Source organism: Serinus canaria, chromosome 1 (assembly GCF_022539315.1).
Source record: "Serinus canaria isolate serCan28SL12 chromosome 1, serCan2020, whole genome shotgun sequence".
Lineage (NCBI taxonomy): Eukaryota > Metazoa > Chordata > Aves > Passeriformes > Fringillidae > Serinus > Serinus canaria.
The window spans coordinates 45,773,878-45,801,563 of NC_066313.1; the positions used below are offsets into that span (position 1 = coordinate 45,773,878).

Consider the following 27,686-nt stretch of genomic DNA (forward strand, 5'->3'; position numbering starts at 1 on the left):
CATCAAGTCCAAGCGCTAACCCAGCATTGCCAGCTCCACCACTAAACCACATCTCCAAGTTCCGTATCTACGTGTCTTTTAAACATCTCCAGGGATGGTGACTCCACCACTTCCCTGGGCAGCCTGTTCCAGTGCTTAACAACCCTTTTGTGAAGAAATTCTTCCTAATATCTAATCTAAACTTCCCCTCACACTATTTTATGCCTTTTCCCACAAAGATGACATCATGCCCCCAAAAGTGAATGCCCTCTGCCATCACAGGCCAACGTTTTTGCTCTCCTTGTCTCCTATACTTGTCTTCCTTAGATCTTTACATTGTTTGTTCTCCAGGACAAGAACATGGCACATGCTTTCAGTGTCAAGCCCAGCATCACTTAAAAACTGCAAAATAATAGCTATAAAAAGAATGGATCCAAATCTCTGAAGCAAGCTTGTGTCTTACAATATGCAGTACTTTCACAATGTGAAAAAACATTTAAAAATAACTGAAGTCAAGAATAATGAAATTGGTTCATTAAGACAGTAGAAAAAAGGTAGTTGTACTAATTCTAAAGTCTTAGCATGAACTTAGATTTTCCACAGATTTCAAGTAGGCCAGAGCTTTAGACTTATAACCTGTACCAAAATTTACTTGTAAATGAAAAACAGATTAAACTTTCTCTGCCTAAAACTAAGAATTGTGTTTGTTATACAGCCCACTGATAGAAAGATCAGTAATCTTCAGTCATTTCTTGCACTGTAAAAATAAGAGCTGACAGTACAATGAGATTTGGTAGAAAAGAGGAGTATGAGAAAAATTCAGCATGAAAGCTGTGTTTGCCTTGTTTTGTAAGAAAGGATTCAAAGTTAACATTAAAATCTCATCCTTAGCCTTGGTGGAGGAACCCCTGCCCCAGACAGAAGCTAACACCAAACAGTCTATACTAAATTATGTGCCTTCTTAAGTCTTTTAATAGTCCCCATTGCAACCTAAGTAAGTAAAACCAAACATGCAGCTTCTCACCATCTAATAGCAATATTAAAATTGTAAAAATATACAAAGCAATCTATGTACAACAGCTGCCGCATTCACATCACATGTCTGAGCTGAGGGGCTCCCAGAAGCCTGCGCTGAACCTCTTGGTTGTGGTGGTTTCCGATGGTGAAAGAGGACTGCACCCTCCCTGAGACACCTCCAGCCCAAAACCCAGCACAAAGCCACTGCTGCTGGCAGCACCATGAGCTCAGACAGAACCACAGTGGTGTCCTGCTCTGCTACTGCCCTGAGACAGGCTGTAACCTTGGGCAGAGGGAAAAGAGGCATAGCTCAGAGAAATAACACTTAGGGCTGCCTCCCGCAAAAACCACTAGGGCCCATCCATCACAGCCCTTAAATTAAATCCATTTTTATTTTTAACTGTAGCTAGCTAAAGTAAATACATAAAATATGTGAGCGCTCAAAGGGCACAGAAGAATATATGCAATAAAATGTAATTCTTCTTTCTATGAGGCAGTTTAAAATTTCAGAGCAAAACAGCCTTGGCATTTCTTGGGGAAAGAGATTCTCATTAGGACATGCTTCACATGAATTACAGTCACAGTCCAGCACAAAAAAGACACAATTTGTAGAGCACTTTGAAATTGTTAGGCACCTATCTGCACCTTGCAGACAACACAAGCTTTTATGTAGCTGTTACTAAATGCTGTTCCCAGAGCTCTTAAAAGGGTAATACTTCTTGTCTGACTGGGCAAGAAAATGCTGAGTTTCATTTCACAGTCCTTTCTGACTCTTTCTTTTAAACCTTTACAGCTCATAAAAGCCCTGGAAGACATTTTCAGAAATATCCAACCAAAGTGTGCATGCTGAGCTGCACCTAAGTGCACCTACTTACAGATGGCAGAGATTGAACCTGATCATTTTAATATAACAGCCCAGCACCTGCACAGGCAAATTCAAAGAAATAAAGATATTCTATCTCCCCTCAAAATTTACGTTTTACCCTCAGTACCTCTCCCTTGGCATGAGAGAAGGACTTTCATGGACACCCACGTAGCATCTGACAGCCCCACTGCTAGGCTGTTGATTGGGAAGACTCACTGCAGTTAGTAAATTCTTATTTACAGTCAATTCACTGCCATTTATGGCTTTGGAAACTGTAACTGACACCTGCTCAAACAGAAGGAATTTCCAAAGCTTCATTGGAACTCAAGCTCTCTATTCTATCAAACAAGTAGAGCCCCTAGTATAAAAATAAATGAGGCAGCATTCAATCAGCGTCTGCAATTACTTGCTGAAAAGGAAACATCTTGGAAACCTCTTGGGTTGTTTTCTTGGCCAGCCACTATGCTTACACTCCAAGAGCGGAAAAAGGCACATTTCTCAAAAGGGACTTTATTTTCTCAAGTGCAAACTAATTTTATTCCAAGGGTAACTACTGTATTTAAGCTACTTCTATCGGTTTGATTTCAAAACAGTGAAATGAAGGCTTACAACTACATTTGGGATGATCTTAGGCTGCCAGATCAAAAGCAAACATTCCTACTGAAATAACTTTGAATTGACGATAATATATTTGTTTCAGGTGGAATGATTACAAATAGAAGCTGGGTGACATTCTGTTTATGTAGCACTCAGTTACTTTAGTGTTGTATAAACAATCCCTTCTCCTAACATAAAAACTAAAACTTCAAAATTAATAGAACTTGATCTTTTTCTATTGCCTGTGGTTAATTACTTAAAACCAAAACAAAAATACACAATTAAAACCTTCTTACATTTTGGTTTTTATTTTTCTTTAAATGCTTAGAGCATCTTGCTTTAAATCCTTCCACTGAAGCTTAACAGTGAGTCTTTTATACATATTGAAAGATGCTGGTCAACTGCCTTAGCTTTTGGAAGACAACAGTGAAGCTGTATTTTAATAACAGTTTAGATGAAGCCAGCCTTAGAATCCATAAATTGCTTCTTACATAGGACAAGTTACGCCAACTTGCTAGCCAGAAATAACCTTGGGCTCCTTTGGAATGCATGAGTAAAGTTGAAATAAGGACCAGGTCCCACAACATTTAAAAACAGAAAAATAAACCTGTATTTTAAATCTTGACAACAGATGCTGGAGAGGAAAGATAATTCCAGGGACTGGTCCGACAAACAACATAAAGCATGACAGCCAAAAGTGCTAGAACAACAGGCTCTACTCTGAATATTAATTTGCTTTCCAACTGATAATTGCAAAGCTAACATTGACACAACATAGTCTGACAAGGAAAATCTTCCATCTCATTTTAACAACAATTCTGCAAGGAGTGAACAGAAAGCAAGCAGACAGAATATGTAATTAGGTGCCATACTTGAAGTATTTGGTCTCCAGCAAGAAGTCTTCCATCTCTGGCAATGATCCCATCTCGATAAACCTCTTGAATGACAATGTTGATCAAAGGTGTTTCATTGCCACCCACTATGCTAATTCCTAATTCAATATAAGGATTGGACCGATGAATTTCAATAGTAGTGATCTCTCCTTCAGGCAAGGTAGGTGGCTGTTGATTTGCTGCCAATTATTTTTAAAAAGAAAGACAATTAATATCTTTTCTACTTCATTCACTTCCAACAAAATAAATCACCACAAGATAATGCAGACAGGCCATAAAGCAGCAGTTTAACAAAAAAACTAAACCAATTCAAATGGCTCATTTCCACTACTTGTTGAAACCCCTAGCTTGTTAGAAAGCAGCTAGTGACATAGTAGCATCCATGCTTCCTGAAATGGGGTCATTTGTATTGAAATAGGATACTCTGAACCTTTTGGATCTCATCCTTTATAATCAACTTCATATCCTTCATTGGATCACCTGGGGATTTGCATTTGGTGATGATGATAAAAATGTATTTTAGGGGTTAGCCCATGATAACTTCTTTGTCTTGTAATTGCATGAGGAGCTGCTATTGAGTTACTGGGTCAACTGAAGGAGCCCATTTCTGAAGCAAACATGGAGACAACTAAAGAAGAAAAAGGAGAATGCTAAAGGATGGCAATTAGAGAGGAGAAGAAAGGGGACAGGACCACCTTTCTCTGTGGTAAGGCTCAGCACTTCCTCTCTAAAATCCCAGATGCTAGAGGTGTTACTGCTAATTCAGTGCAGATGAATGCAGTAATAACTCAGCTGCCTTTTTCCTCAAGCATGACAGCACTCTGTGTGTGAGAAAGCTGCTGATCCAGTTGGGGGGGAAAAAACCTCATCTTAGAAAACAACTTTTGTAATTTCACAGAAACTACACTCCTTCCATCTCATTTGTGAGGCCAATCCCACTAGCAGATAAACATGAACTACGGCACCCTGACACATTAAATGATGATACAGCACACAGTAGCTGGCACACACTCAGAGATATTTCTTTCCTTCCTGTGACTTTATCTCAGTTGTAAACTTGCACATAATCAAAATACACTGATATTTCTCCAGAAATTGCAAAAGAAAAGAGCCAAAGACAAAGATGCACATTTGCAGTTGGTAAGAGACAAGCTCTGATACCACAAATGTTTCCACATCTGATAAAAGAGACTGGAGAAGATAAGTGATGACATACTGTCTGCTACTGTGTTCTCCTCAAAAGGCGGATTGTCGATGCCGGGCTCGTCTGTCCAGGCGGGCAGGGCGGGCGAGGTAAAGCTTGGCTCAGCTGGCACTATTCCCTGATCAGCATCCGGAGATAAACTGCTGGGCTGCTCCGGCCCACCCAGACCACTCTCGCCCTCTGCTTCTGCTTGCACCTTGCTCGTTTTCCTTCTCTCCAGAGCAAGTCTCCGATGAGAAGCCCCAGGACACCTGTAAAGACAACACTGATATCATGCTTCAAGCCTGCAGCCCTGTTTGTAGCACAAAATGCCCAAGTGTTTCATTGAGTTAAATCAGTCTTCTTCAAAGCCACAGCTTGAAATACAGCATTAAAAAAAATATTAAACACACCGAATTTTAAAGCCAAAATATGTTTCAGTGGACAAAACCCCAATACCGCTTTCTTCACAAAACTTCTACCAGGTAGTTTTTTGGCCATGAACTCAATGTGCTGTAACACCTTCTGAATGTGGACTTATTTTGTTATCACAGAATGGTTTGTGTTGGAAAGGGCCTTAAAGATCATCTAGTTCCAAGCCCTCTGCCATGGACGGTGACAACTTCCACTAGAAGGTGGATTCTGTACATTTTAGTTTCTGGAAGATAACCTGCTGGAAAGATGGTAAAAAAAATCTACATAAGAGAAGCCCTGTTCCAAGACGTAACTGGAGACCTACTGAAATCATCTCCTTTCACCTTAGTAAGCCAAAAGAAGTAAGCATCATATTTTCCTGGCCTTATTCAAAGAAGGAAAGAGATGAAAATTTACCTAAATTGCAATCTAAGTCTTATAATACTGAACTAAAATTCTGCTTCTCTAGGATTCCGTATGAAAAGTTTAGCAAAAGTAACAGCTCTGTTCATCACTAGTCTCTTGGGCCAATAGAAGTTGTTCTCATCTCCCTCCTGTCTCCTGTTTTTTCTTTTTGACTTCATAAGGGCAGTGCAATTTTTGTTTCCCTTTTGCAACAGTATTTGATGCTTTTCATTACAAACTCAGTTTTTTAAGTTTCCATTACTCTTAATGCAGTATTTTTTTGCTTATGTTTAAAAGCCTACAATAGTTCATAGCAAAAAAAGGGCCACAATGTTGCAAATTTATGGAAAGCCTTCATTTATTGAATTGCCTTGCACTTATGTGCACATAATTAGACATGGACATCAATCTTACATCTGCCTCTGTGACAGTTTTGCCAATGTCTGATAAATCACTTCTTATAGTATTTGATGTCCTTAAAGTTCCTGCTTCTGAAGCTGCTGACCACCCAAAAACGCTCACACTGTAGCAGTGTCAGAAAAAAAGGAACCACATTCTTGAAAGGATTCAGCATTCGGGAACTTCACAGACTGTTATAACAAAAGAAGAAATTATTCATTCTTGCAAGAGAAGAAATGTGTTAACAGAGTAAAAGACAGCAGAAGCCTAATGACATCCTAACTTATTAAAGCAGAATGTTTTGAGAATCACGATTCTGTTCTGACATGCTGTAAAACTGATTTGGTAATTATACTATTAGACTGTTTCAGCATGGATTTTGAAGATAAACTGCTAACAAAGTTTTCAGATCCAAAGAATGTTGACAAAGCTTTTGTGACCCCCAGCCATGTTATACATACATAACATTATAGATATATATGAAAATATATATTATTTTTATGATATACATAGAATGGTAGAGTGGCTGTGGTTGGAAGGGATCTTAAGAGATCATCTAGTTTAAATCCCCATGCCACCGGCAGGGAACACCTTCTACTAGACCAGGTTGTTCAGGGCCCCATCCTGCCTGGCCTTGAACACTTTAAGTGATGGGGCATCCACAGCTTTTCCAGGAAACTTCTTCCAGTGCCTCACCACCCTTATGGTACAGAATTTCATCCTATTATTTAACCTAACCCTTATTAGGTTAAATAAGGCTTAGGTTAAATAATAGGATGAAATTATCCTATTATTATTATTTAAAGCCATTGCCTTAAGCTATCACTGAATAAATTCCCTTACAATAAATCCCTCTCCAGCTCTTCTATCCCTTTTAGATACTGAAAGGTATCTGAAGGCAATAAGGCTTCCCCTGAGGAGTTCTCCAAGTGTTCTCCCCTTGTCTCATGTCTCCCTTTGTGTTCTCCATGTTTAGAAGAGTAGAAAAACCCAAATATGCTCTGAAATATGCACAAAAACATACATTAGAGACAGTTCATATTATGACATGATGCATTTCGGAAATAATTCCTTGGGGCTTTTCCCAAAGCAACTGTTGGTCATTTTCTTCTTCAAAGTTAAGAAAGTGAAAACAGGAAAGATGAAAATTTTTTGAAAGGCTTTGCATTGTGAAAACGTTTCTCTTACTTTAATGATGGAACATAACCCTATTTCTTGGCTTTGCCCAGACAGTATTTACTACAGAAAACCACTGGTATAGTTGGACAGATCAGTCAATATACCTAGAAAACCACTGATCAGTCAATATACCTGGTGGCCAGAGACACACAATTACACGTGAAAATCAGCAGGAAATTTCTATCATTGATCATTTCACAATGCAAGCCTCAAAACAACAGCCACAAAAGATCAAGAAAAGGAAAGATGCTATCATTTCCCTCAGTATTTCTAGCATACTTTAACTTGATGGGTTAGCCTCATGGTCCCTCAAATCTTAACGCTGGCAACAGAGGGGGAAAAAAGGAACAATCTCCAACATCTCTCACTTCTGCAGCAACACAGCAAGGGGTAAATGCTCTTGCAGAGAAAACCTTTTGTCTGACAGACATGCTCTCCCACAGTGACTCACCAGAATTTAGGACAAAACCACCCCAAGCTGTGTGTCCTTGCTGTCCCTGAACTGCTGTGCTATAGAAGTGGTGCTTTCTCAGCAAAGAGGTAAATGAACAGCTTAAAACCAACACTGTCAGAGAACCACGCTTCAATCCCTCTGAGCCTGACAGCGGAGTCCAGCCTTCCTGGACTTCTGTGAGCCAGACACTTCCTTGGGTATTGCCTACAAACCACTGCACTGTTGTTGACTCTGACTCAGCCATCTCACAAGGCCTGAGGAGCCCAAAGGACCTGTTGGAGGTAGAAAAGCACACCTTAAGAGTTTTGGGGTTTTTTAAGCTGTGTCAAACCAGGACAGCACGAAACTCATCCCTGGAAGTGTCCTATTTCTGTCAAAGCCTCCTAAACCACAGCCAGGTCCTCCTCCACCCTCCCTCACACAGCACATTCTCCCATCATTACCTGGCAGCTGATGAAAGTCATCACACAAAATATAAATAGATTTGAGGTTTATTTTGGCCAATGATGTTTAATTATCATTTCAAAAGCTAGTACCAAGAAATCTAAACAGCCTCCTGAGCACACCTACTCAGTTCAGTGGAATCCCTTTTGTGCAGCACTGTATGAGGCAAAAAAGGGTAAAACCTCACAGATTTTCCCCCAAATTAACCAGTAATTGTAAAAGACACTGAATTTCAGTCTAGTACAGTGCAACTGCATTGCCAGGAAAATAGCAGTCTGGTGGAGACATTAATTCATGGGATGCCAGTTCCTAGGTCTTTAAACACAGCATGCCACCTACCAAGCAGTAAAGCCCTGTATTTGGTATTCAAGCACATCTATACGGAGATTTTTTCTTTCCACTTGCAACATAAAAAGATTTTTGTTGGCAGTAAGAATGTATTATTCACAAAGAGCAAAACCATACAGCAGTTGTAACAGCTAAGTGCCAATAAATCTCCAGAGGTACACACTTTCACTAACACCAAATATCTGGGATAAAGAGCATTTTGGACTAAACCTTGTAACATGTTATGGACAAAGATGGGCATCTTGTAATTGAAACAAGCTTTGAAGATTGGATGCCTTCATAAAAACATTCTCATAAAACAAACTGCATAAATAAGGGTTGAATTCAAACTTAGAGAAAAGGTATTTCAGACCTACCAAGCCAGAACATCTTGTCTAGGAGGGACTGTTTTAAGAATTTTTAAAAATTCTTTAATTTCTTTCATAAATCACGATGCTTAGGAGTAAGATTTAAACTCAAACTATTCTGTGATAGTAAAACTACCCAGCTGAGGCAACAGAGTGATGTTACTTAAGGGAAGATTGAAAGGCAGTTATTCTAGGGATGTGAAATCAGCTTCTGCTTATATTCAGGTTCTTCCCTCTACCCTCTTCAGTACCAGCTTCTGCTCAGTTCTGGATGGTGACAAAGTACAGCTTTTACCTTCAATTTCTCTTAATTCATATCAGAGAGAGAAGAAAAATGGGTCTTTTTGTTTGGTGGGTTTTTGTTGTATTTTTATTACAGCCAAGTCTGTTGGATTTCTCATTTAAAAGCTGACTTCTTGGAACACTAGCAGCAATCCCTCTCTGCTGATAAAAAGAGCTTTCATACAAAATTAAGATGTAGTTTACAGGGTATTTCTGCAAAATAACAGTAGGAGCTTGAAAAACACATTTGCTCACTGACTACTGAAAAGAAAGAATTCATTGTAACCTACGCCATCAGCTTCTGCCCAGTCTAGAGGTTTGATAAAAGCAAACACACTAAATAACCTCAAACCAGCTGCACTAAATCATTTCCCAAGCAGGAGCTGTATTTAAGCAAAGAAGCAACCCAAGTGCCTTTGCTATTGCTCATAAAACTTTGCCAGCAAAGTGACCTTAAGCAGTAATTCTGGTAAGATTTACAGCTGCAATTCGAAGTAAAACCCAGTGTGGCTTTGGAAAGTTAAGTGTCTGGGTCTTAGTTTTTCTTTTGACAGGAAAAAAAAAAAAGAAAGGAAAAAAAATAAGAAAGTGGGGAAAATGAGGCACCAGGAGTTATCTAGGTTTCGGAATCAGAGAAGACTATGGAAAAATAAGAGTGGTTTTGTTGCATACTACTCGCTCCCGCCCAACAATGTGAGAAGCTTACAAGGAGTCAAGCAGCTTCAGAGCAGAGAACAACCAGAGAGAGATGGTTTACCTTTCCAGCAATGGCTAGAGTCCACATGGCAAGTAAAAATTATGAATCTGTTGCCTATCCACTTATTCAAAAGAGGGTTAAATCCCATGGATCCTCTTCACTTCTGGTGCTCCTAAGTGCCAGGCAGGGACAGTGGCTGCAGCTAATATGGGAGAGGGTGGGAAGAACAGGGGTCACCAGCACTGTCAAACACCTAAATAACTGGGATTGCCATGATTTTGAATGATGAAGTTCTGTATAATATTTACAACTTGTTTTCCCATGGATTTTATTACTCTAAATCCATATATTAAGCATGCTGAGCGACACTCAGTGAATAGCTCAATTGTTTCTTCAATTCCAAAAAAATGCAATCCTATATAAAGGCCAAATGTAATTTGTCATAAAATTATCTGCAACGTTACCCAGTTGGAAAAATGTCTTCATCCAAATTGGGAACTTAAGCTACCATAGGGAAATACAGGAGGCGACAGCTAAAGCCCAACTGAAAAGCAATAAATACAATACTCAACCCTCTCATAACAATACAATAGACTTCTTTGACTTCTGAACAACCCAGAAGAATTACCTCAATTAAAATCATACACAGAAACTTTTTGTCAGATTTTTTTCTTATAAACGTATCTTTGATATTTAGAAATCACAGAAACACAGCATTAACTAGGCTGGAAGAAACCTTTGAGACCACAGAATCTAATCCATGACAAAATATCACCATGTCAACTAGACCACGGCATAGAGTGCCACATCCAGTCTTTCCTTAAACAACTCCAGGGAATGAAACCGACACTTACTTTACCAAACACTAACAAATTTTCTATACCAACTGACTGAAAAACAGTACATGACTCATATGATTCTTCCCTTTAAATCATATTACATGCACTGTGTTCAACTTTAAAAACCAAGTTTGCAAGGGAATGTCATGAAACTCAAGAGTTTGAGAAATCAAGAATATTTCCTTTGTGCAATGAGGTATCATGGAGTGCAATTAGTGACTGTGAAGTAATCAGGTTTGTGTCTGATGCCTCTCATCTCCTTGTGGGAACATCTTACAGTAATGCTCCTTACACTCTAAGGCACCTGGTGGATACAACAACATTTTCTTCCAGCTTTTATGCTCAAATGAAGCCAATAAAAAACCATTGGAAAACCCTAGTGTGAAGGTTTTTAGACAGTGAAAATTAACCAACCATACTGCTTTCTTCAGAAACACAGGCTTGTTCAGACTGGTTTATATTAATCAACGCCAACAATTACAACAATACTGAATTTTGTATTTTTTTCCTAAATATAATGATCAGTAGTAGAAGTTTACTGGATTCACTAATCCATATAGAATTAAATTCAAGCTATGCAGTTGCTGCCACCATTTATGGCAGCAAGGGTAATTTATAGGTTGTTCAGATGTTTGCAAATAAACTTAATTGAAAACTGTAAATCACCATATACTCAAAATGTGTATCAGCCAAGATAACCAAGACAACAAAAGGAATTGAAAATGAGCAGCCTTCTGCAACTGAAAGCTTTTTCCAGCCAACAAACAGGAAAAGCTTGTGACTCAGCTCACTTGGATTCCACGATAATCTTGTGCATGAAGTAAATGGATATTTCATGTATACTTAAAGAGTGCATACATAGTGTTCTATGTACAAATAAATTACGTGACCTGGCTCTAATATTATTCAAAACTATGTCAGCCAAGGAAAAAGGACTGAAGAGGTGAGGCATATGACAGTGGGAAAAAAGAATATGAATCAAATATTTAGCAGTAGTCTTGCTAGCATTTTGCCTTTTATTAAAATTGAATCAGTTAAATTTTGCCTTTTATTAAAACAGAATCATTAAATAGTTAGGCCTCCTCACCAGCCTCAAGTCATCATATAGATCAGAATCTACTTTCCATAAGTAAACAAGCAAGTGCTTAAACTAACATGGAAGCCATGAGGAGAATTAAATAAAAAAAAAAAAGAAGATAAAAACCTAGAGAGAAAGGCTCCTAATTAGCCCGTGTACCTTCCTGACATGGACACCATACTATCGCAATCAAAAATAGCCAGGCAGCACCACGCTCACTACAGTCCACAGGGCTGCAGCATGTTCTGCATACCCAGGGTCCTCCCAACCTCTGAATCCCCAGAAGCGCTCAGGATGTGTGGAAAAAGGAAGAGGGCACACTGGAAATATGAATGTGAACAAACATTTTCCAAGGCAGGTGGTCTCTGTACTTTTCCCCTTCTTGGCAGAGCACTTGCCTGCAGGCATACCTGCACCACACACACATTCCCAATATCCTCTGCAACACTACTCTCCACCCAAAGATGGTCTCCAAGAGTCTACAAATGGACAAAGACCAAGACTTGGAAACAAGTCCATGGAGTAGGTCCATGCACCTCTCAAATGAACCTGTCTGGGTGGCCACCAGTGGCCCTGGACTGGACTGAAGGCAGGCAGAGAAAACCTATCAGTCCTGAAAGATACCATGTCCATCTGACTACCTCAAAGCAGAATCAATTCTGATGTAACTACTCCTGATGAAAGTTTGTTTAATGTGTTCATAAACACTTCTGAAAATGGGGAATGGACAACTACTACCTAACCAAGCTATGCCAGTGCCCTGACCATTATAAAGCTTTTTCCCCTAAAATCTGAACTCGATCTTCGTTGTTCCTACTGCAGCACTGCTCTCCTCTCTGCAGACAGAGTCTGCGCATCTCTAATTTTCCCACTCCCTCAGCCTTTTTTCCCCTACTGTAATCAACCGCCACTGTATTTTAATTTTTTGATAAATAATTTTCTTCAGACCTCTAATGATCCACATCATTCTCCCTATGGCTATCACCAAGCAGTCTTCACTATTTTCAGGTGTGATGAACAAAAAAAGGGTAATTCAGTGCATTGCCTGTGCACAGCTACAGACTGACCATTTCCTAGGGTCTTCTGCTGTGAATTTAAAAGCCACCACCAACTCTCTCCCCTTCTCCTGCCCACAATTTCTACTGCTACAAAAACTGGCCACAAACAAGCGTGTAGAGAAAATGCAACACAAGCACCTGCAGCGCTCACCTGTTTTTAAGATGTGCTGCCAGGTCACATCGCTGCATCACCTCCTGACACACAGAAGAGAAGGGGCACAAAACAAAGAGCTTGTCTAACAGTTTATGAACAAGGATGCTGGATTTTTTGCAGAGTTTAAAATGGAGTCTTTTTCGATCCAGTGGGCAGAAATCCTTCTCCTGCAGAAAGTTCCTTAGGCACTTGTAGCAGAAAGTGTGTCCACAGGGAGTGTCCAACGGCTGCAACAAGGGCTGAAGGCAAATGTGGCAGACCAAGTCATCATCCACTTCATTCTGGTAGTTGTAGAGATGGTTCTCCCTTGTCCAGTGCTGCTGGCCACACTCAAAGCACAAAGGGTTCAAAGAGGCATTCTGCTCCACTGCAGCCATGTCGTCACCTGCAGTCCCCATTTTACAGCTAAGAAGGCTGACAGATCCTTCTCCTCTTCCTTCTCATAGGATGGGGATGCTCATGTAAAGCTCACAGCGAAGCAGCTTCTTCCAGGGTGACTTATATATGCTCTTCAGTCATTTTCTGCAACAAATAAAGATATAGAAATTATTCATTTTGCAGGAAATATGGAAGTTGTCTTCAAAACATTTGACTTCTGGATTTACCAAAATATAACACCAAGATAGATCGGGGGAATATTCCCGATTTCGGTAAGTTTGTCAAAGAACAACAAAAAAAAATGTACAAATACGAATCCTTTTATAACACAAACATTTTATGGCTTCGTAAGAGCTGGTGCAGTGCAGTGTCCTCACCTGCAAGATGCCCATTTTGTGACAGCAAGGACACCACATTATGCATTGTCACACTAGAAGCATGCAATTAGCATTTGGCATAAAAATACCCTATTGTGGAATGATGGTTATATGATCAAATAATTGTGTTCTTTAATATGAGATAACAATTTTAATCTGGTCCTAAATTCTGTTTTTTGGATTTTGACTATACAGAATATTAGGTTATTAGTAATGTTCTAAATACACTGCACTGAAAATAACAGCAAACGGCTTAACCCACTTCATTCCATTAGTAATATTGCAAACCTTACTTCTAGGTTTCCTCTGTAGACTGCTGCACAGTATGAAGGACAGATTATACCCAGTATGCCCCATCTGATTTAGTACAGAGGCCAGTAATAAAAATATGGAATAAACTAATGGAACTACTGGTTTCAAGCAACTTATTTGTTGTGCTTTTTACCTAACAAAGTTACAGCACACTCAGTGTGGCAAGAAAAGACTCTAGGTCTGTCACCATGGGATTTATTTTCTAAACTTTTTATGTTATTAAACTTTGCCCCTCTTGAAATAGCTGCTTGGGCAGGAAGTTGTGCAGCCTTCAGTCTGCAATTTCAAACACCAGATCCTTATCACTCCCAACCTTATTTACTCTTCTCTCCCTTACAGAATAACACTGCTTGATGCACATAGCATGATGATTTAGAAAATAAAATCAATTTTCTCACTGTCTTAAGACACCTCCATATTTGTTAGTTTTGGTAAATGTTCTTACTGGTGGGGGGATAAAAAATCAAATTAGAGCAATTCTTACTTTGTACCTAAATTCTTTACTACAATTCAGCAAGCAACACTCATGACAGAGACTGTTTTCTAGCAGAGTAGTAGAAAAGACAGCGAGAAATTAAAACTAGTAGTCTAGGTATCAGCCCATCATCTTTATTTCTGACTGCTGAAATGTAGTTCTAAACATATATTCTGAAGTTCATGTGGAACACCTACATTTCCTCATGTCTTACTTTTTTCAAGATTCCCTATTTTGATTTTTGCCCCTTAACCTCACACAGCCAAGCACAAGACTTAGAGCACATTTTACAAGGATTATTATATCCTTTGACGTAAAAAGGATTAAATAGTAATTTGTAATCCAGGCTTCTATTCTGCCATAGAAATTGATGCTCATCATTGCCCTGTCTTGTAGTAGATAATGTGCACCTTCTGGAAAGGATTTCACAAAGGAAGAGCATACAGTTCTTTGTTGCTGGAGACTAAGAATGCAAAATGAGACCCCAAAAGAGATTAGTCAAAAAACAGTCTTAAACATATTATGTAAGAGCTCAAAGATTGGAGAGCAGATAAGGAGAGCAGTGCACGGGGCCCTCGTGCTCAAACCACAGCTCTCTCACACTGCATTCATGCTGCTGGATTAACGCAGAAGGGATGAGACCCATCTAATGGCTGGCCTTTATGTAATGCAAAATAAACCAGATAAATGTTCTAGAAAAACACAGCACTGAATTGTGACTTTATCAAATTATTTTGTCAGTCAAGGCAGGGGAGAAATATACGACATGAGTTGTATTGTACTTGGGGGTACCTGCAACACCAACAAGTCCTGCAGAGCAAAGTGACACACAGAACACGCAGCAAAAACCACTGTACGTTTGCTGCCCAAACTGTAGACTTGTTCCTACTACTGACTACAACCAGGACTCTTCCTCCTTCTCCAAGCAACCAAAAACCTAAGAAAGAACCAAGTCCTGATACGCCGAATCATAAAATAATCTGAGTTGGAAGGGAGCCATCACTATCACCTGGTTCAGCTCCTGGCCCTGTGCAGGACACCCCAAGAGTCACACCATGTGCCTGAGAGCATTTATCCAAAGCCTTCTTGAACTCTGTAAGCCTTGATGATGTGATCACTTCCCTGGGGATACCATTCTAGTGCTCAACCATCCTCTGGGCGAGAAACCTTTTCCTGATATCCAACCTAAACATCCCCTGCCTCTGCTTCATGCTGTTTCCTTGAGTCCTGTCACTGGCCATGAGGAGTGTGGATATTGGTACTTGCCCCTCCACTTCCCACCATGAGCATGTTGAAGACCATCAGTGAGGCTATGGAAAAACCCAATATCATTCTGTGCACTACTGTAATGGAGATCCAGTCAGGAATCCTGAGTGTGACCATCCCAAATTGACCTCCTTGAAGGCTTCTAGAATTTCTATCCCTTGAAGTCCATGTAACTCACATGGCAGTCTGTGACAGAGCATGAGTCAGTGCCATACAGTAAATATACCCATCTGTAACTGGCTATGGTCAAAGAAATCTGCGCCTCTCTTTTAGGAGGTTGTATTTAATCCTTTTTTGTGTTAAAAATTTTAACAAGTTCCCTTAAATTTTGAACACAATGTAAAACAATGTAAGAGCAACCAGGCATTCACTGCCATGTAAAAAATTATAAGCACAAGCCTTCTATCTTAGCAAAGGTATACCCAGAGACAGGCTCTATTCACTGTAATCACAAGAGCTTGACCTTGACACAGGCAGTCACTTTATTGCCACCACTACAGGAGGTGAGCAGACACACCTGTTCCTACAGCTGACCCATACCAGGGTCTGAATGCTGCTGGTGCAGGGACAAACCCTGGGCTGTGCTTTGCTGCAGAGGGCCAGAGACAGGCTGTTCCTGGTGGCAGCTGATATTGCCTCAGTGCTGCCATTGCCCTCGTAACTTAAATCATCAATAAATGCCATATAAACTATACCCACTGCCTCTTCTGCAGCTAATGTGATCACCCTTCCACCACCTCTCTGCCAGCAGAGCTGTGGAAGAAAGAGATAGTGCATTACAGAATGAAGATTCAGAAGAAAAGAAAAATCTCACGGCCACCACAAAGAAAATCCTAAACCAACATAAATAAATAAATAGAGAAAGAGAGAGAGAGAAAGAGAGAGAGAGAAGAGAGAGAAAGAGAAGCAGAGAGAGAGAGAAACGATAGAGAGAGAAAGCAGCTATAGAGAAGAGAGCGAGAGAACTATCATCCTCGCTCTCTCTCGCTCAGCTCGAATACTCTCCTCGCGCTCTCGCTCACCTCTCTCTCTCGCCCTCGCTCTCTCTCCCCTGCTCTGCCACTCCCTCCTCGCCCTCTCTCTCTCTCCCCTCTCTCTCTCTCCTCCTCTCTCTCTCTCCCTCTCTCTCTCTCCTCTCTCTCGCTCCCCTCTCTCTCTCTCCCTCGCTCTCTCTCCCTCTCTCTCTCTCCCTCGCTCTCCTCCCTCTCTCTCTCTCCTCTCTCTCTCCCCTCTCTCTCTCTCCTCTCTACTCTCCCTTCTCTCTCTCCCTCTCTCTCTCTCCCTCTCCTCTCTCCCCCTCTCTCTCCCTCCTCTCTCCCGTCCCTCCTCTCCTCTCCTCTCTCTCGCGGCGGGCCCACCACCCCCCCCAAAAAGAAATTAAAAAATCAAGATTTCTTTAGATTCACATTGCTGTACTGTACTTGGGGCAACAAATTTTATTGATCATATACTGTGGCTGCCTACTTATTGATCTCAAGACATTTTACCATCTGTTCTCAGTGCAAAATGTCAGTTTATTTACAAAGTTCACAGACACAAAGTTTTTGGTCTGAGCAACAGCTGGGATGACAGGTCAGGTCTAAATTTCCCTGATGTAAAGTATTATATGCCTGAAATCCACAATACCACAGCACTGCCATTTATAATACCCGACTTCAACCCTCTTTCTGCATCCCTTATATTATTTTCTCTGTCTCCTATCACAGCAGATCACCAGCTCCACAGGATGATAACAGCCCAGGAAAGCTGCAAACAGGAAAAATAACCAGAATTATAAAAAATATGAAGTGGGTAAAAGAGCCAGCCAGGCCTGTTATTCAAGTCATATAATTCCCTAGAAAATAATTTTCCCAAGACTTCATTAAAACAGTCAAATAGCAAAGGTGGTGCTCTGCTTTCAGTTTTTAAATTACAATCCATTTGGGAACTGGGCAAGACTGGACAGCCAACTGCAAATTTTATGTGCAAATTTTTATTTTGGTTTTTTAAGTGGAGTGCGCACAAGAGTGATTTTAGACTGAAAAAGACAGCCTTATCCTTAGGTCTCCTCTAGTTCTGATTTATTGATGCAATGAACATTCTTTGGAGAAGCTCAACACATTTTTACAAAAGCATTAGATGTCAGGCTTTATACCTACATCAAATTTCATAATATTTATTCTTTCTGTTTGAATGGGTGCTATTAAAACAAAAAAAGAAAACCACAAGCAAACTGGAACTGTAGTAGTAAGTTAACCTTTCAACTATAGTTGTCTTTACATAAGCCACAAATAGTTAACACTAGTTCCAGTTTGAAGTTAATGGAAACATGTGTTTTGCAATTAATGCTCTCAGAGATTTAAGCAATCTATTTCTAAATTATCCTATTAAAATCCTAGAGATTTACAGCCCATTAACTGACTGTTCAAAATTTTACAAAAAACCCAAGTATACCCCAGAAGTAAACAACTATGCAAAATATCCATCTTAACAACTAATCTCTTTTAAAATTACCTTTAATATACCCCGATTTTTTATTTTGTTTACAACTGTCTATGCAATTTTCTCAAGCAAAAGCTAATGTCAAAAGAACACCCTGAGATGAATCACACCCCTGTTCCTTTGGAGGACTCCATTGTCTCTGTATCCCAAAATGGCTGAGATGCAAATCTCAATTCTGCACCTAACAACTCTATAACCAGGGGGATGTATTTGCACTGAGATCTATCTAACCACTGAATCAATGATTAATTTCTTCTGTGAAGTTTAAACCAGCTCCAAGTGAAAAACTGTCCACCTGTATTTTCCCTTTGAATAAAGGCCACTGGGTATTGGTTGCTTCTTCTCTTCATCCCAGAGGAGATGAGATCCCAAATTTTTGCTGCCAGCTGGCATCACAGGAACGCCTTAGTAAAACCCTTCATTATTCCTCTCCAGTGTGGCAAGGGAGCATACGGAAAAAATTGTAACAGCTATGGAGAAGATTTCATGGTACCCTAAATTCAGGCAGTCCTGTCCTGGCCTGGCAGATTTGACCTTGAGGGGTAATAAATAACACACACTAATCAATAACTTTGAACAACAGCACACAGTCGTCACCCTGGATTTCAGGAAAGGTTGGCTTAATTTTAAAATGTCACAGGATTTCCACAATCTGTTCTCCAAGGACAATAGTCCCTGATTGCCTAAGCTAGCTAGGAAGGGTCTCATAATTCTCAAATTCCCCTGCTTTATTCAAATGCCACGGCTGTGAACAGGATCTCTGAGCAGTCAGGAGTGTTTGACATAAGCCCCAGGAAAGAAAAACTAGACAGTGGTTAAACCCATTGCTTAAAACCACATCACAACATTAATTAAACATCAGTTCTTAGTTCCCAGTCCAGTATTGTTCACAGAATTACAGCACCAGGCTGATGACTGGTAACTGTTCTCAAAGCAGACCCTAGCTTAAGTGAAAGAATAAAAGAAAGACAAAATTAATAAAAAACATAATGAGAATAAATAGCTAGCAAACATTACCATAGAGGAAAAGTGTTATTTCCCATCTCCCAATAAGCACGACCTAGCTCATTAGATACAATCTCTGCTTTAATATTAAAGCCATATAGCAAACAAGTGAAGCAGTAGTAGCAACATGTATTGACTTTATAATATTCATGTAAATTATATTGATTTCCAAAGGCTGCACTGCCTTGAAACTCCAAACCCTGATTCAATCCCTGTCCAAGTTTATGAGGCAATAATTCTGTTAGGTTCCTCCTCTTTTGAAAATGCAAACAAATTAAAGTTTTGACAAAACATGGTACCTGACAGCTCCAAGTCAAAAATCTACAAGAGATGGACAGTGCAGAGCAATTAGCCTGGGACACTTTCTGCTATCGCTGCAGCCCTACATGCAAATTACCCAACACACCTATTTTTTGTGCTGATGAGCAACCTCTTCCATGTTTTTAAGTTGTTCTGCAGAATGAGTGGAATTTTTATATTCAAACTAAATAATATTGTGCCTGAATGGTGACTTTGTTCCACTGAACTACAACCAGGCAACGCTGGGCTTGCAGTAAAACCATCTCTCCAGAGATTATTTTTTGCCTCTGTGCTAGTCTTTTTGTTCCATCAAAGGAACGCTCTCACAGACAAGGAGTCAGCCTTACACCAGGTGTTGATGTGGCAGGATCACGGCAAAGGCAACAGGTCACAGGTGACAACTGTCCTTCCCTGCCCCAGGGGTGAAGGTTTTTATATGCAATTCCTCAAAAAATAAAAGTGCACACGCACTCCCTTGCTAGGTATTTTCACAGTCCAGCATTTTTCAAGGACGTGACATGAAACCTTGCTTAAATCTGACAAATAAGGAGCATTTGGGAAAATTAACAGGACCGTAAGTTGTGTTTTGTGTTTGTGGAGTGCTGCGTTTCCGTGGCAACTGGGGGCTACGGGCTTTAATTACCATCACAACGTTAAGGGTCCCTGCTGCACAGGGGCGTGAGACGCTGCCAGGCAGGGGGACCACAGGAGCACCGCCCGTCCTCCCCTCTCTGCCCCACAGCCGCCTGTAGAGGTCCAGGGGATCTGAGCTACCGCCACACTGCAGAGCAAAGGGTTGTCTGGAATGGGGAAACCGAGGGGCAGCACAAGACTGACCATCCTTAGGAGAGATGAGAGATGATGCACACCTCCCAAAACCACAACCTCAAAGCCAGGGATGCTCGACATCAGGGGATGACAGGAGGAAAGAGGGACTCGGCGCCCAGAGATAAAACAAATGGGCAGAAGGGTTTGTTCGAACAGGCAAAAATCCTGCTGCAGCCATCTTCTATGGCACAAATGGAACGGCTTCTATTTTGGGACCAGGAGATTAAAATAGCTTTACTTTAGTCAAACTGGTCTCAAATGAGACAGGAAAGACAAGGACTGTGACTGTACAGAGACTCCTATAATGAAATACCCATTCTTTATAGCAAATACAGAGATTTAGCAAATAAATCATCTCAGCATAGAAGAAAAGGAGACAAGTATGAATCTCTAACAAAGATACAGCTACAGAATTTAGTCTGTAGATGTGTACAGCTACACATCTACAGACTAAATTCTGCATACTCTTACTGAACAAGAGTAATGCTGAAAAAAGAGGAAATATTACACACAAGCCAAGCTAGATTAGAGCTACCCAGGTTTGGATGGCCAGTCCTTGCCTGCAGGGAGCCCAAACCCCATGAAAGAACTTGAACTTGCACCGTCTTTTCGGCAGGCACTGCTACTTACCCTATAAAAAGCATTGCTCAAGTATTTGCCTTTCCCTGCCATCACGTTTCATAAGACAGGTAAGAACTCCCTTTACAATTTGCAAGATCTGTAGGTACACTAAATTTTCTGTTAAGCGGAAAGCGAAGTGCCTGTTTTTGGGGGGCTAATCCTGCTTTGTGTCAGAAATCACCCCATGCTAGGAACAACAGGACAAGCACCTGGGGAGTTCAAGATGCTCCCAGGACTCTCAACAATCGAGCAGGTTTGCAACTTTTAGGCCTAAGTGTATTAAAAATACCTAGAAGAAACCTACAAGTACCTAAACTCGTTTCTGGATTTTTGCAACAGTGAAAAAGTAAATAGAAAGAAACATAATTAAATAGAAGTGAAAAATCACAGACTTACCTGCCAGGAGACCCGAAGACAAATTTCCTTCCTTGCACAAAAAGAATAAGGAAAGCAGTATTTAATTACTGCTGCTGTAACAGGTGGGCTTTTATATCAAGTGGAAGTGAAAAAAGTACCCCAACAGTCAAAAAGACAAGGAGACAATTAGTGAGGCTTTCTTCTTGATGATGGAGCAGAGGAGAAGAGCAAGAAAGAGTAAAACATTTGCTTATCCGCCATGGATATTTTCTGCCGTGCAATCTGTCCACCAGCCCTTGCCATATGTGCCACCCTTTCTGCTGGGAGAGATGAAGGCAGCAGAAAGCTGTCCATCAAGATGCTAAACCTTCTGGAAAGCCCTCCCCTATGCACTTTGCCCTGAAACAGGGACTTTTGTGGATGAACAGAATACACTTAACTAGATTAAACGTAGCCCATTCCTGGATATGTACAGAGAAAATTTGATTTGATTAATTCAAATTTTAAGGAGACGTAGTGATTCAAAGAAAATAAAGGAATCGAAGAGCTACGTTCCCTTTTCCCGCACTTCTTTATAACCAGTCCCCATCCCTATGGGTGTGCATGGAGGAAATTCAGGGAGACAGCACTGGGATTAATAATGAGATGGCTTTGATGACAGAGAGAAGCTGGGGGTGGAGGGGTAGAAAGGATAAAAGAACTTTCTGAATAGTTAAATTGTAGGACTTAACTATTTTCAGAGAGAAAAACCATCCCATCTCTTCCTTCAGGCATATGCCACCTTGCGTAACTTGTTACAGCTGGTTTCCCCCATCAATCACAACTTGAGTGATGGGGAAAGCTATTTTCAAGGTAAACTATGCTGTTACTAAGCAGTTTTTTAGCTTAGACATGGGGTGAAAAAGTGAAGTTACCTCCTAAGCTAACAAAAGCCTCCAATCTCTTTGAAAACAAGCATTTCTAAGATCTGTGCAAGACAGAGCCAAGAGGATGTTGTTTAGAGACACCTCAGATAAATGATAAGCTACACACTGTCCTCTTCCTTCAGGAAAGGAGGCAGAGTCCTCTGCAGGAGTGAGTGCCCATGGCCTCACTGGCAAATGTGGTTTTTCCTTGCCCGTGGCAAGGAACCCATGACAACCCATGGCCAGAGAAAGAAACTTAAAAGTACACCAGAAAGAGCACAAAGAATGGTCTAGACTTCAGACTTCAATTTTCAGCCTCAACCTGCCAAACCCCAGCAGCTAAGGAACATCACTTGGTGAGCTAAGGCAACCCCTTAAACCGGTCTGCCCTGCCTAGAGACTGCTTTTTTTCTCCCTAATGAAATAAAACAAGTATCACCACTCAGAACTCTCTAAGAAAAGAGGAAAATAAGAGCCTTACTGAGCCACAGTCAAGAGTATTTATTTAACTCTGGTTACCTACATGCAGACCTAATTACAACTTGCCCATGAGCAGGGGTATTGCCGGCAGAGTGACCGACTCACCACCACAACTGCCCCACTTGGTTGGCAGCCCAGCACAACCAGGGATCAGGGAAAGCTGGACTGGCTCTGGCCACCCCTCGGCAAGCAGGTGACTCATTCACTGCCATGGCTGAGCAGTCTCTAAACATGCCTGGGAATCATGTTAGGATGCCATGCACTAGCCGACACTTGAAATAACTCCACAATAAAGATAAGTTCTTTGATTCTCAACACTTTAGGATGATGGCTATGCCTCCCCCTATTAAGTCTGCTGAAGGCATTTCACTTTGCTCTTGTACACAACTTGATTTCCAGGAGAAACTTTCCTTCTGATATGTGTAAAAAGATTCTTTTCAGAGCCAGCTGCCTGACTCAGCTTTGGGAACACAAAAAAGGCAGAATATGACTTGTGCAAAATACCCTCATATTATTTTGTAGGATGCTTTTCAGAAATTAAAACCTTTACACTGAGACCTTCCAATTAGGCTACCTGTCATACTGCAACAGATGTACTCTGTACAGATACTGAAAATAAATGGCTCCACACACCAGCAAAATTTACATAATAAGAACATGTTAGATCTAGAAGATGTAGTCTTAATATATACAAATATGATCTTAAATAAAGCCCATTTAAATACTTTGTATGTAAACAGGTCTTTACATACACAGTAGACTAGTGCTTGATCTGAAGCCTCCCAGACAGGACTGAGAAAAGGAAGTGGACATTGAGTTGACTATGTAAAATCCAGTCTGGTTAAACCTATTTGACAGACACAAATAATACGGAAGCAAAAACTGCATTTGTTTTTAGTCCTGCTGTAGGAATCATATATTCTCCACTTAAGCCCTTGTAATTACACAGCCACCAAGAAAGAGTACAAACAACAGTTAGTGAATGAAAAAACACAGACATTTTTTCTAAAAACAGTTCTCTATCCCCTAACCATGTTTGCCAGCTTTTTATTTCACATTCCCTGTTAGCTTGGCTGATTGCAAGCTATTTATATATACACACACACATATGTTAAAAAATAGAATTTCACTAGCTATCACATAGGGAAGCTTCTATGGTGCAGCTCTTTACCTGCCTGAGGTGCAAAAACTGGCTGCTTTAGCATGTTCTCTGACTCCTGTTAGTGCCCTCAGAAAAAAAACTACCTCAGCGGTAACACTACTGAAAAACAGTTATTTAAGATTCAAGTGAGAAACGTTAGCCAAGCTGCGTAGTAGTGCACACACACAGCAGGCCCTGCCGAGTGACAGGGGCTAAATGTTAAGCAGCAATCTCCTAACTCCCCTCTGCAGAACGAATAATGTGGAAGAGGGAAAGCTGAACTGCTGTTACAGCATTTCTGTCCACTTTCCTCTGTTGTCTTGTTCTCTTTAAGAAAAGGTAATATTCCTAAAGAAAGGCAAAAAATTAAAATCATTACCTTCTAAGTGAGTAGCAAAAATTCAAACTAAAGAAAAAAACTGACACTAAAACCAGGCAAGTGGCAGCATCTATGTAAAACATCAAACTGACAGCCATATGCAGAAATTATACAGAAGAGATACATTAACAGAACTATAAATCAAGAAATAAACTAGAATAAAATTGCTCAATAAAACAGTTAAGTCCTCACAGAAGGCTACAAGCAAAAAGGGGGGAAAGCTCAGAAGTTTGCTAGGGTGGGGAGGCATCAGGACTCCAAACACTACACTCATCTGGCAAACAAATCCCAAGTTGTTAAAAAAACCAAAGGCATGACATTATGAAAGAAAAATGCATTTCACTTAACATTTAAGACAGTTAACAATGAATTTGTAAAATATAGACAAGCCATTTACTCACATCAGCAAGGAATTCCAATTCACCACATTTTGGGAAGACAGTGGTAAAGGAGCAGTGTGCTGAAGAGCCCTTCCAGCTCAGATTCCTAACTTCAGGCACCACTTTTCTGTATCCAAAGTCAAAATGGTTGCAGCAACAGAGGCTGACAAAAACATGCTACATCGGGAAGAAGCCAACCTTCTCCTCCTCCTCCCTGTCCAATCTCTTCTCAGCAGGCTGAAATTTTGCATCTGTGGGGGATGATACAATTTTTGCTTCCTCATTTATTCTATGTATTCAACCCTTACGAGCTAGCTTTTAAAATACAAGTCTTGCTTTGAAGGATATTACTTCATTAGTAGTGCTTTTGGAAAAAGGTCTTTAAAAGGCAGACGACTCACCCTCTGGAGTACCCATCTTCTTTGCACTTCCTAACCACAATTCTCATTTTCCCAAACCAAGCACTTCTCAACAAGTTAGGCTAGGTTTGCAGATGTAAAAAATTCAAACCACCTTTTATTTCCATACTTTTTTTAAACTTCCAACTCATACTAAACACTTTCACAGACAAATACTTACATGAAACATTTTTTTAAACTTTATAACTTTTTTTTTCATTGCTACATTGTCCAAAAGCTGGAAACCACCCCAGAAAACACTCCTGCTCCATTGGGAGCTGTGCAACCAATCCCAAAGTATTACGGTGTCTCCAAGATAAGGATGCCTATTCCCATGGGACGTATTTATTTTCCTCAAAAAGGGAGCAGTGCTGTGTACAAAGATTGTGGGATGCCAGAAATGCAACACAAGCACCAGAGGAGCTGCAGATACCTGCCTACCCTTCGTACAGAAGTGGCAGCAGTAGCTGCTGTGCTCATAAGGCCAGGATATCTTCACACAACAGACCTAGCATGCAATGGATTACTTGGAAGTAGCAGACTTCTAAGCTTTTTTGCTCCCATCAGCAGCAACAAGGATTCAATGAGTTACTCATAAGTTCATCTGCAAATTTCCTGTAAAATCCAGAGCTTTTAAGAAGTAACTCAAACTTACCATCAAGTTCAGAGTAGTGCAGTGACTCAGAGGAACCAGGTCTAGTGTAGAGCAAACAATAGTTTTCTCTACAGTTACCAGTTTCCACCTAGACACAGACATTTGGGTCAGAAACCCAACTTTTCACACATCAGTGAAGAGCTGCTTAACACTGCAGTAAAAGAACAGCCTTGATTTCCACTGATTTTCAGAGTGAAAAAGCTAGTAATTCCAATTTAATGAACCAAGAGGAGGGCAAATGCTGTAATTAAAAGCCTTTATCCTGTCCTTTCTGTGTGCAATCTGAAAACCAGAAGTCCAGGCAAGAACATGATGAGAGTTTCATTCAAAGGAGACAACTTGCTTTAAGAGCAGGAGACTCAACTACAAGCAACACTGCCTTTTAATATCAGTCATATGGGATAAGAACACAGAAACAATAGATAATAACTCAGGCAACATGACACTGTAAAATAAAAGCTATAGGGATGACAGAGTTGTGAAAAGGCTATGCTAGCTGAAGAATTTTAAGATGGAAAAGACAAAACTGCTCATGGAACTAAGAAGTTACACTGGAACGCTACTACAATAATATACCATTCTTTGGCTGAAGGGAGTAATTTGCATACATTTCCCTTTGTAAACTTCAGGACTAGAAATGTAGAAACTCAGATTTAGTGCTTGTTCACACAGACCAGTTTAACTGAATACTAAGTTTCAATAAAGTTAAATTCTGAACCGATACTTTGCTGTTAAAGCATGTTCTGTTGCTTTAGCTTCAGCCAAACCTTATTACAAGATGGAATCTAAACCAGAAAGGGTTTACAAAGACTCTTTTTGTTTCCACAGAGTACTTGAAAATAAATCACTGCAGCTTTCCCATATATAATAACAGGTGTGTTTTTTTTCTAGATGATGGATTTGGAGAACAGCACATCTGCTGAGGCTCTGGCTGGCTGGTGACCCCTGTTTTCCACTGGCCTCCTGACTTCCTTCAAACTTTCAAATGCAGCCAAGGGGGTGCTTTGGCTTAGAGATTCCTAGTTAGTGGAAAACTGGGGATCAAAATGTGCAATGAAGTTGCTATAAAACTTTATGCCAAATAATTAGGTTTAACATTGATACACAGCATGCCTGGGGTAAGAAAAATCACCAACAAAATGACCGAACCTCTCCAACAATTTCCAGTCTTCAATTAAAAAAAACCAATGCTTGACAGCCAGAGCCGAAATCCTACTTGCTCCCCCATTTTTCTCTTCCCTTCCTTCCCCTCCTCAAACCCTGGAAAAACAGCAACATGGGAATTATTCTTTCAGACAAACATTTCCACTTGGAAACATTAAGTTCAAAATTCATGTGAATTCATTCAAAATACATGTGAATTTCAAAATTCACATGTATCAACAAATCCTGAAGGCAAACAGATTTAGTGAAAATAGAAGGAGCAAATGCCTGAATGATCTTTAGTTTCTCATCCTGTTTTTCAGAAGCATGTCATCCCTTCCTAATTTTTGAAAAGTCTTAATCAAAGGGCTTGTTTTACTTAAAGTTTGCATGCTCTGCATGGTGCCTAGCAAAATGAGCAATTTTTTTTTTTTGCAAGGTGGTTAATAAAGGCTACCTGGAAGTTCACAGGGTTTCTAGTATGCCCAATGGAAGACCTTATGGATAACTGTACAACTATTACTACATATGTATCCTAGGAGACCAAAGAGCTTTCACATTTAAGAGCTTATTTCCCAGCCACCCTCTCGATACACATCTCATGCAATTATAAATAATACAAATAGCCATGAGAAAGGAGGACATTGGTTTAATTTCAGGCAGAAGGTACACAGACCTCAGCTTGTAGCTGCATAAATGTTTCATTTTATTTCACTTCTCCTCACATTCTAACTATAAAGATACTCTGTATCTTTGTATTATCTCAGGTAATGCATGAAATGTGTTTTTAAAATTGAATTTCATAACTGCGCATAGCTAATTTTTTTTTAATCTTTAAAAATTCACACACAAACATTCCAGAAAGAGTCTTTGTATTTAGTCAAGTGAAATCTAGATTCCTGACCACAACATTTTGCAAAGCACCAGCCTGTTAAAAAACCCCAGCATACCAGAGAACCACATCATTTAGGGAAAAGCCTAAGAAAAAGAAATTTTAAAAAAATAAACAAAAAGCACAAACCAGCTAATTTAAAAGGGACTGGCTTTCCACTTCATGTATGAGTAACCTATGCATTTGAAACAAGCTGAATCAAAAGCATCCCCCTCATTTCTTGTTTGTCATTTTCATCACAGGGTCTAACCTGCAGTTAAGGACTCGGCGCCCAGCCTCTG

The 27,686-nt window shown here is 40.2% G+C and overlaps 1 protein-coding gene across 2 annotated transcripts in view; it reads right to left on the reverse strand.

The window, feature by feature from the left end:
• LNX2 (ligand of numb-protein X 2) overlaps positions 1-27,686 on the reverse strand; it is a 59,940-nt gene that overhangs the window by 13,658 nt on the left and 18,596 nt on the right. The window contains exons 2-5 of one of the 2 annotated variants that reach the window (XM_050970608.1): positions 24,339-24,568; positions 12,630-13,154; positions 4,568-4,806; positions 3,331-3,530 (exon numbers count right to left, since the gene is read on the reverse strand). In XM_050970608.1, the coding sequence (XP_050826565.1) occupies positions 3,331-3,530; positions 4,568-4,806; positions 12,630-13,030 (840 nt within the window). In that variant the 5' untranslated portion in view covers positions 13,031-13,154; positions 24,339-24,568. The remainder of the gene's footprint in view (positions 1-3,330; positions 3,531-4,567; positions 4,807-12,629; positions 13,155-24,338; positions 24,569-27,686) is intronic. The other variant, XM_050970606.1, reaches the window with a different exon arrangement.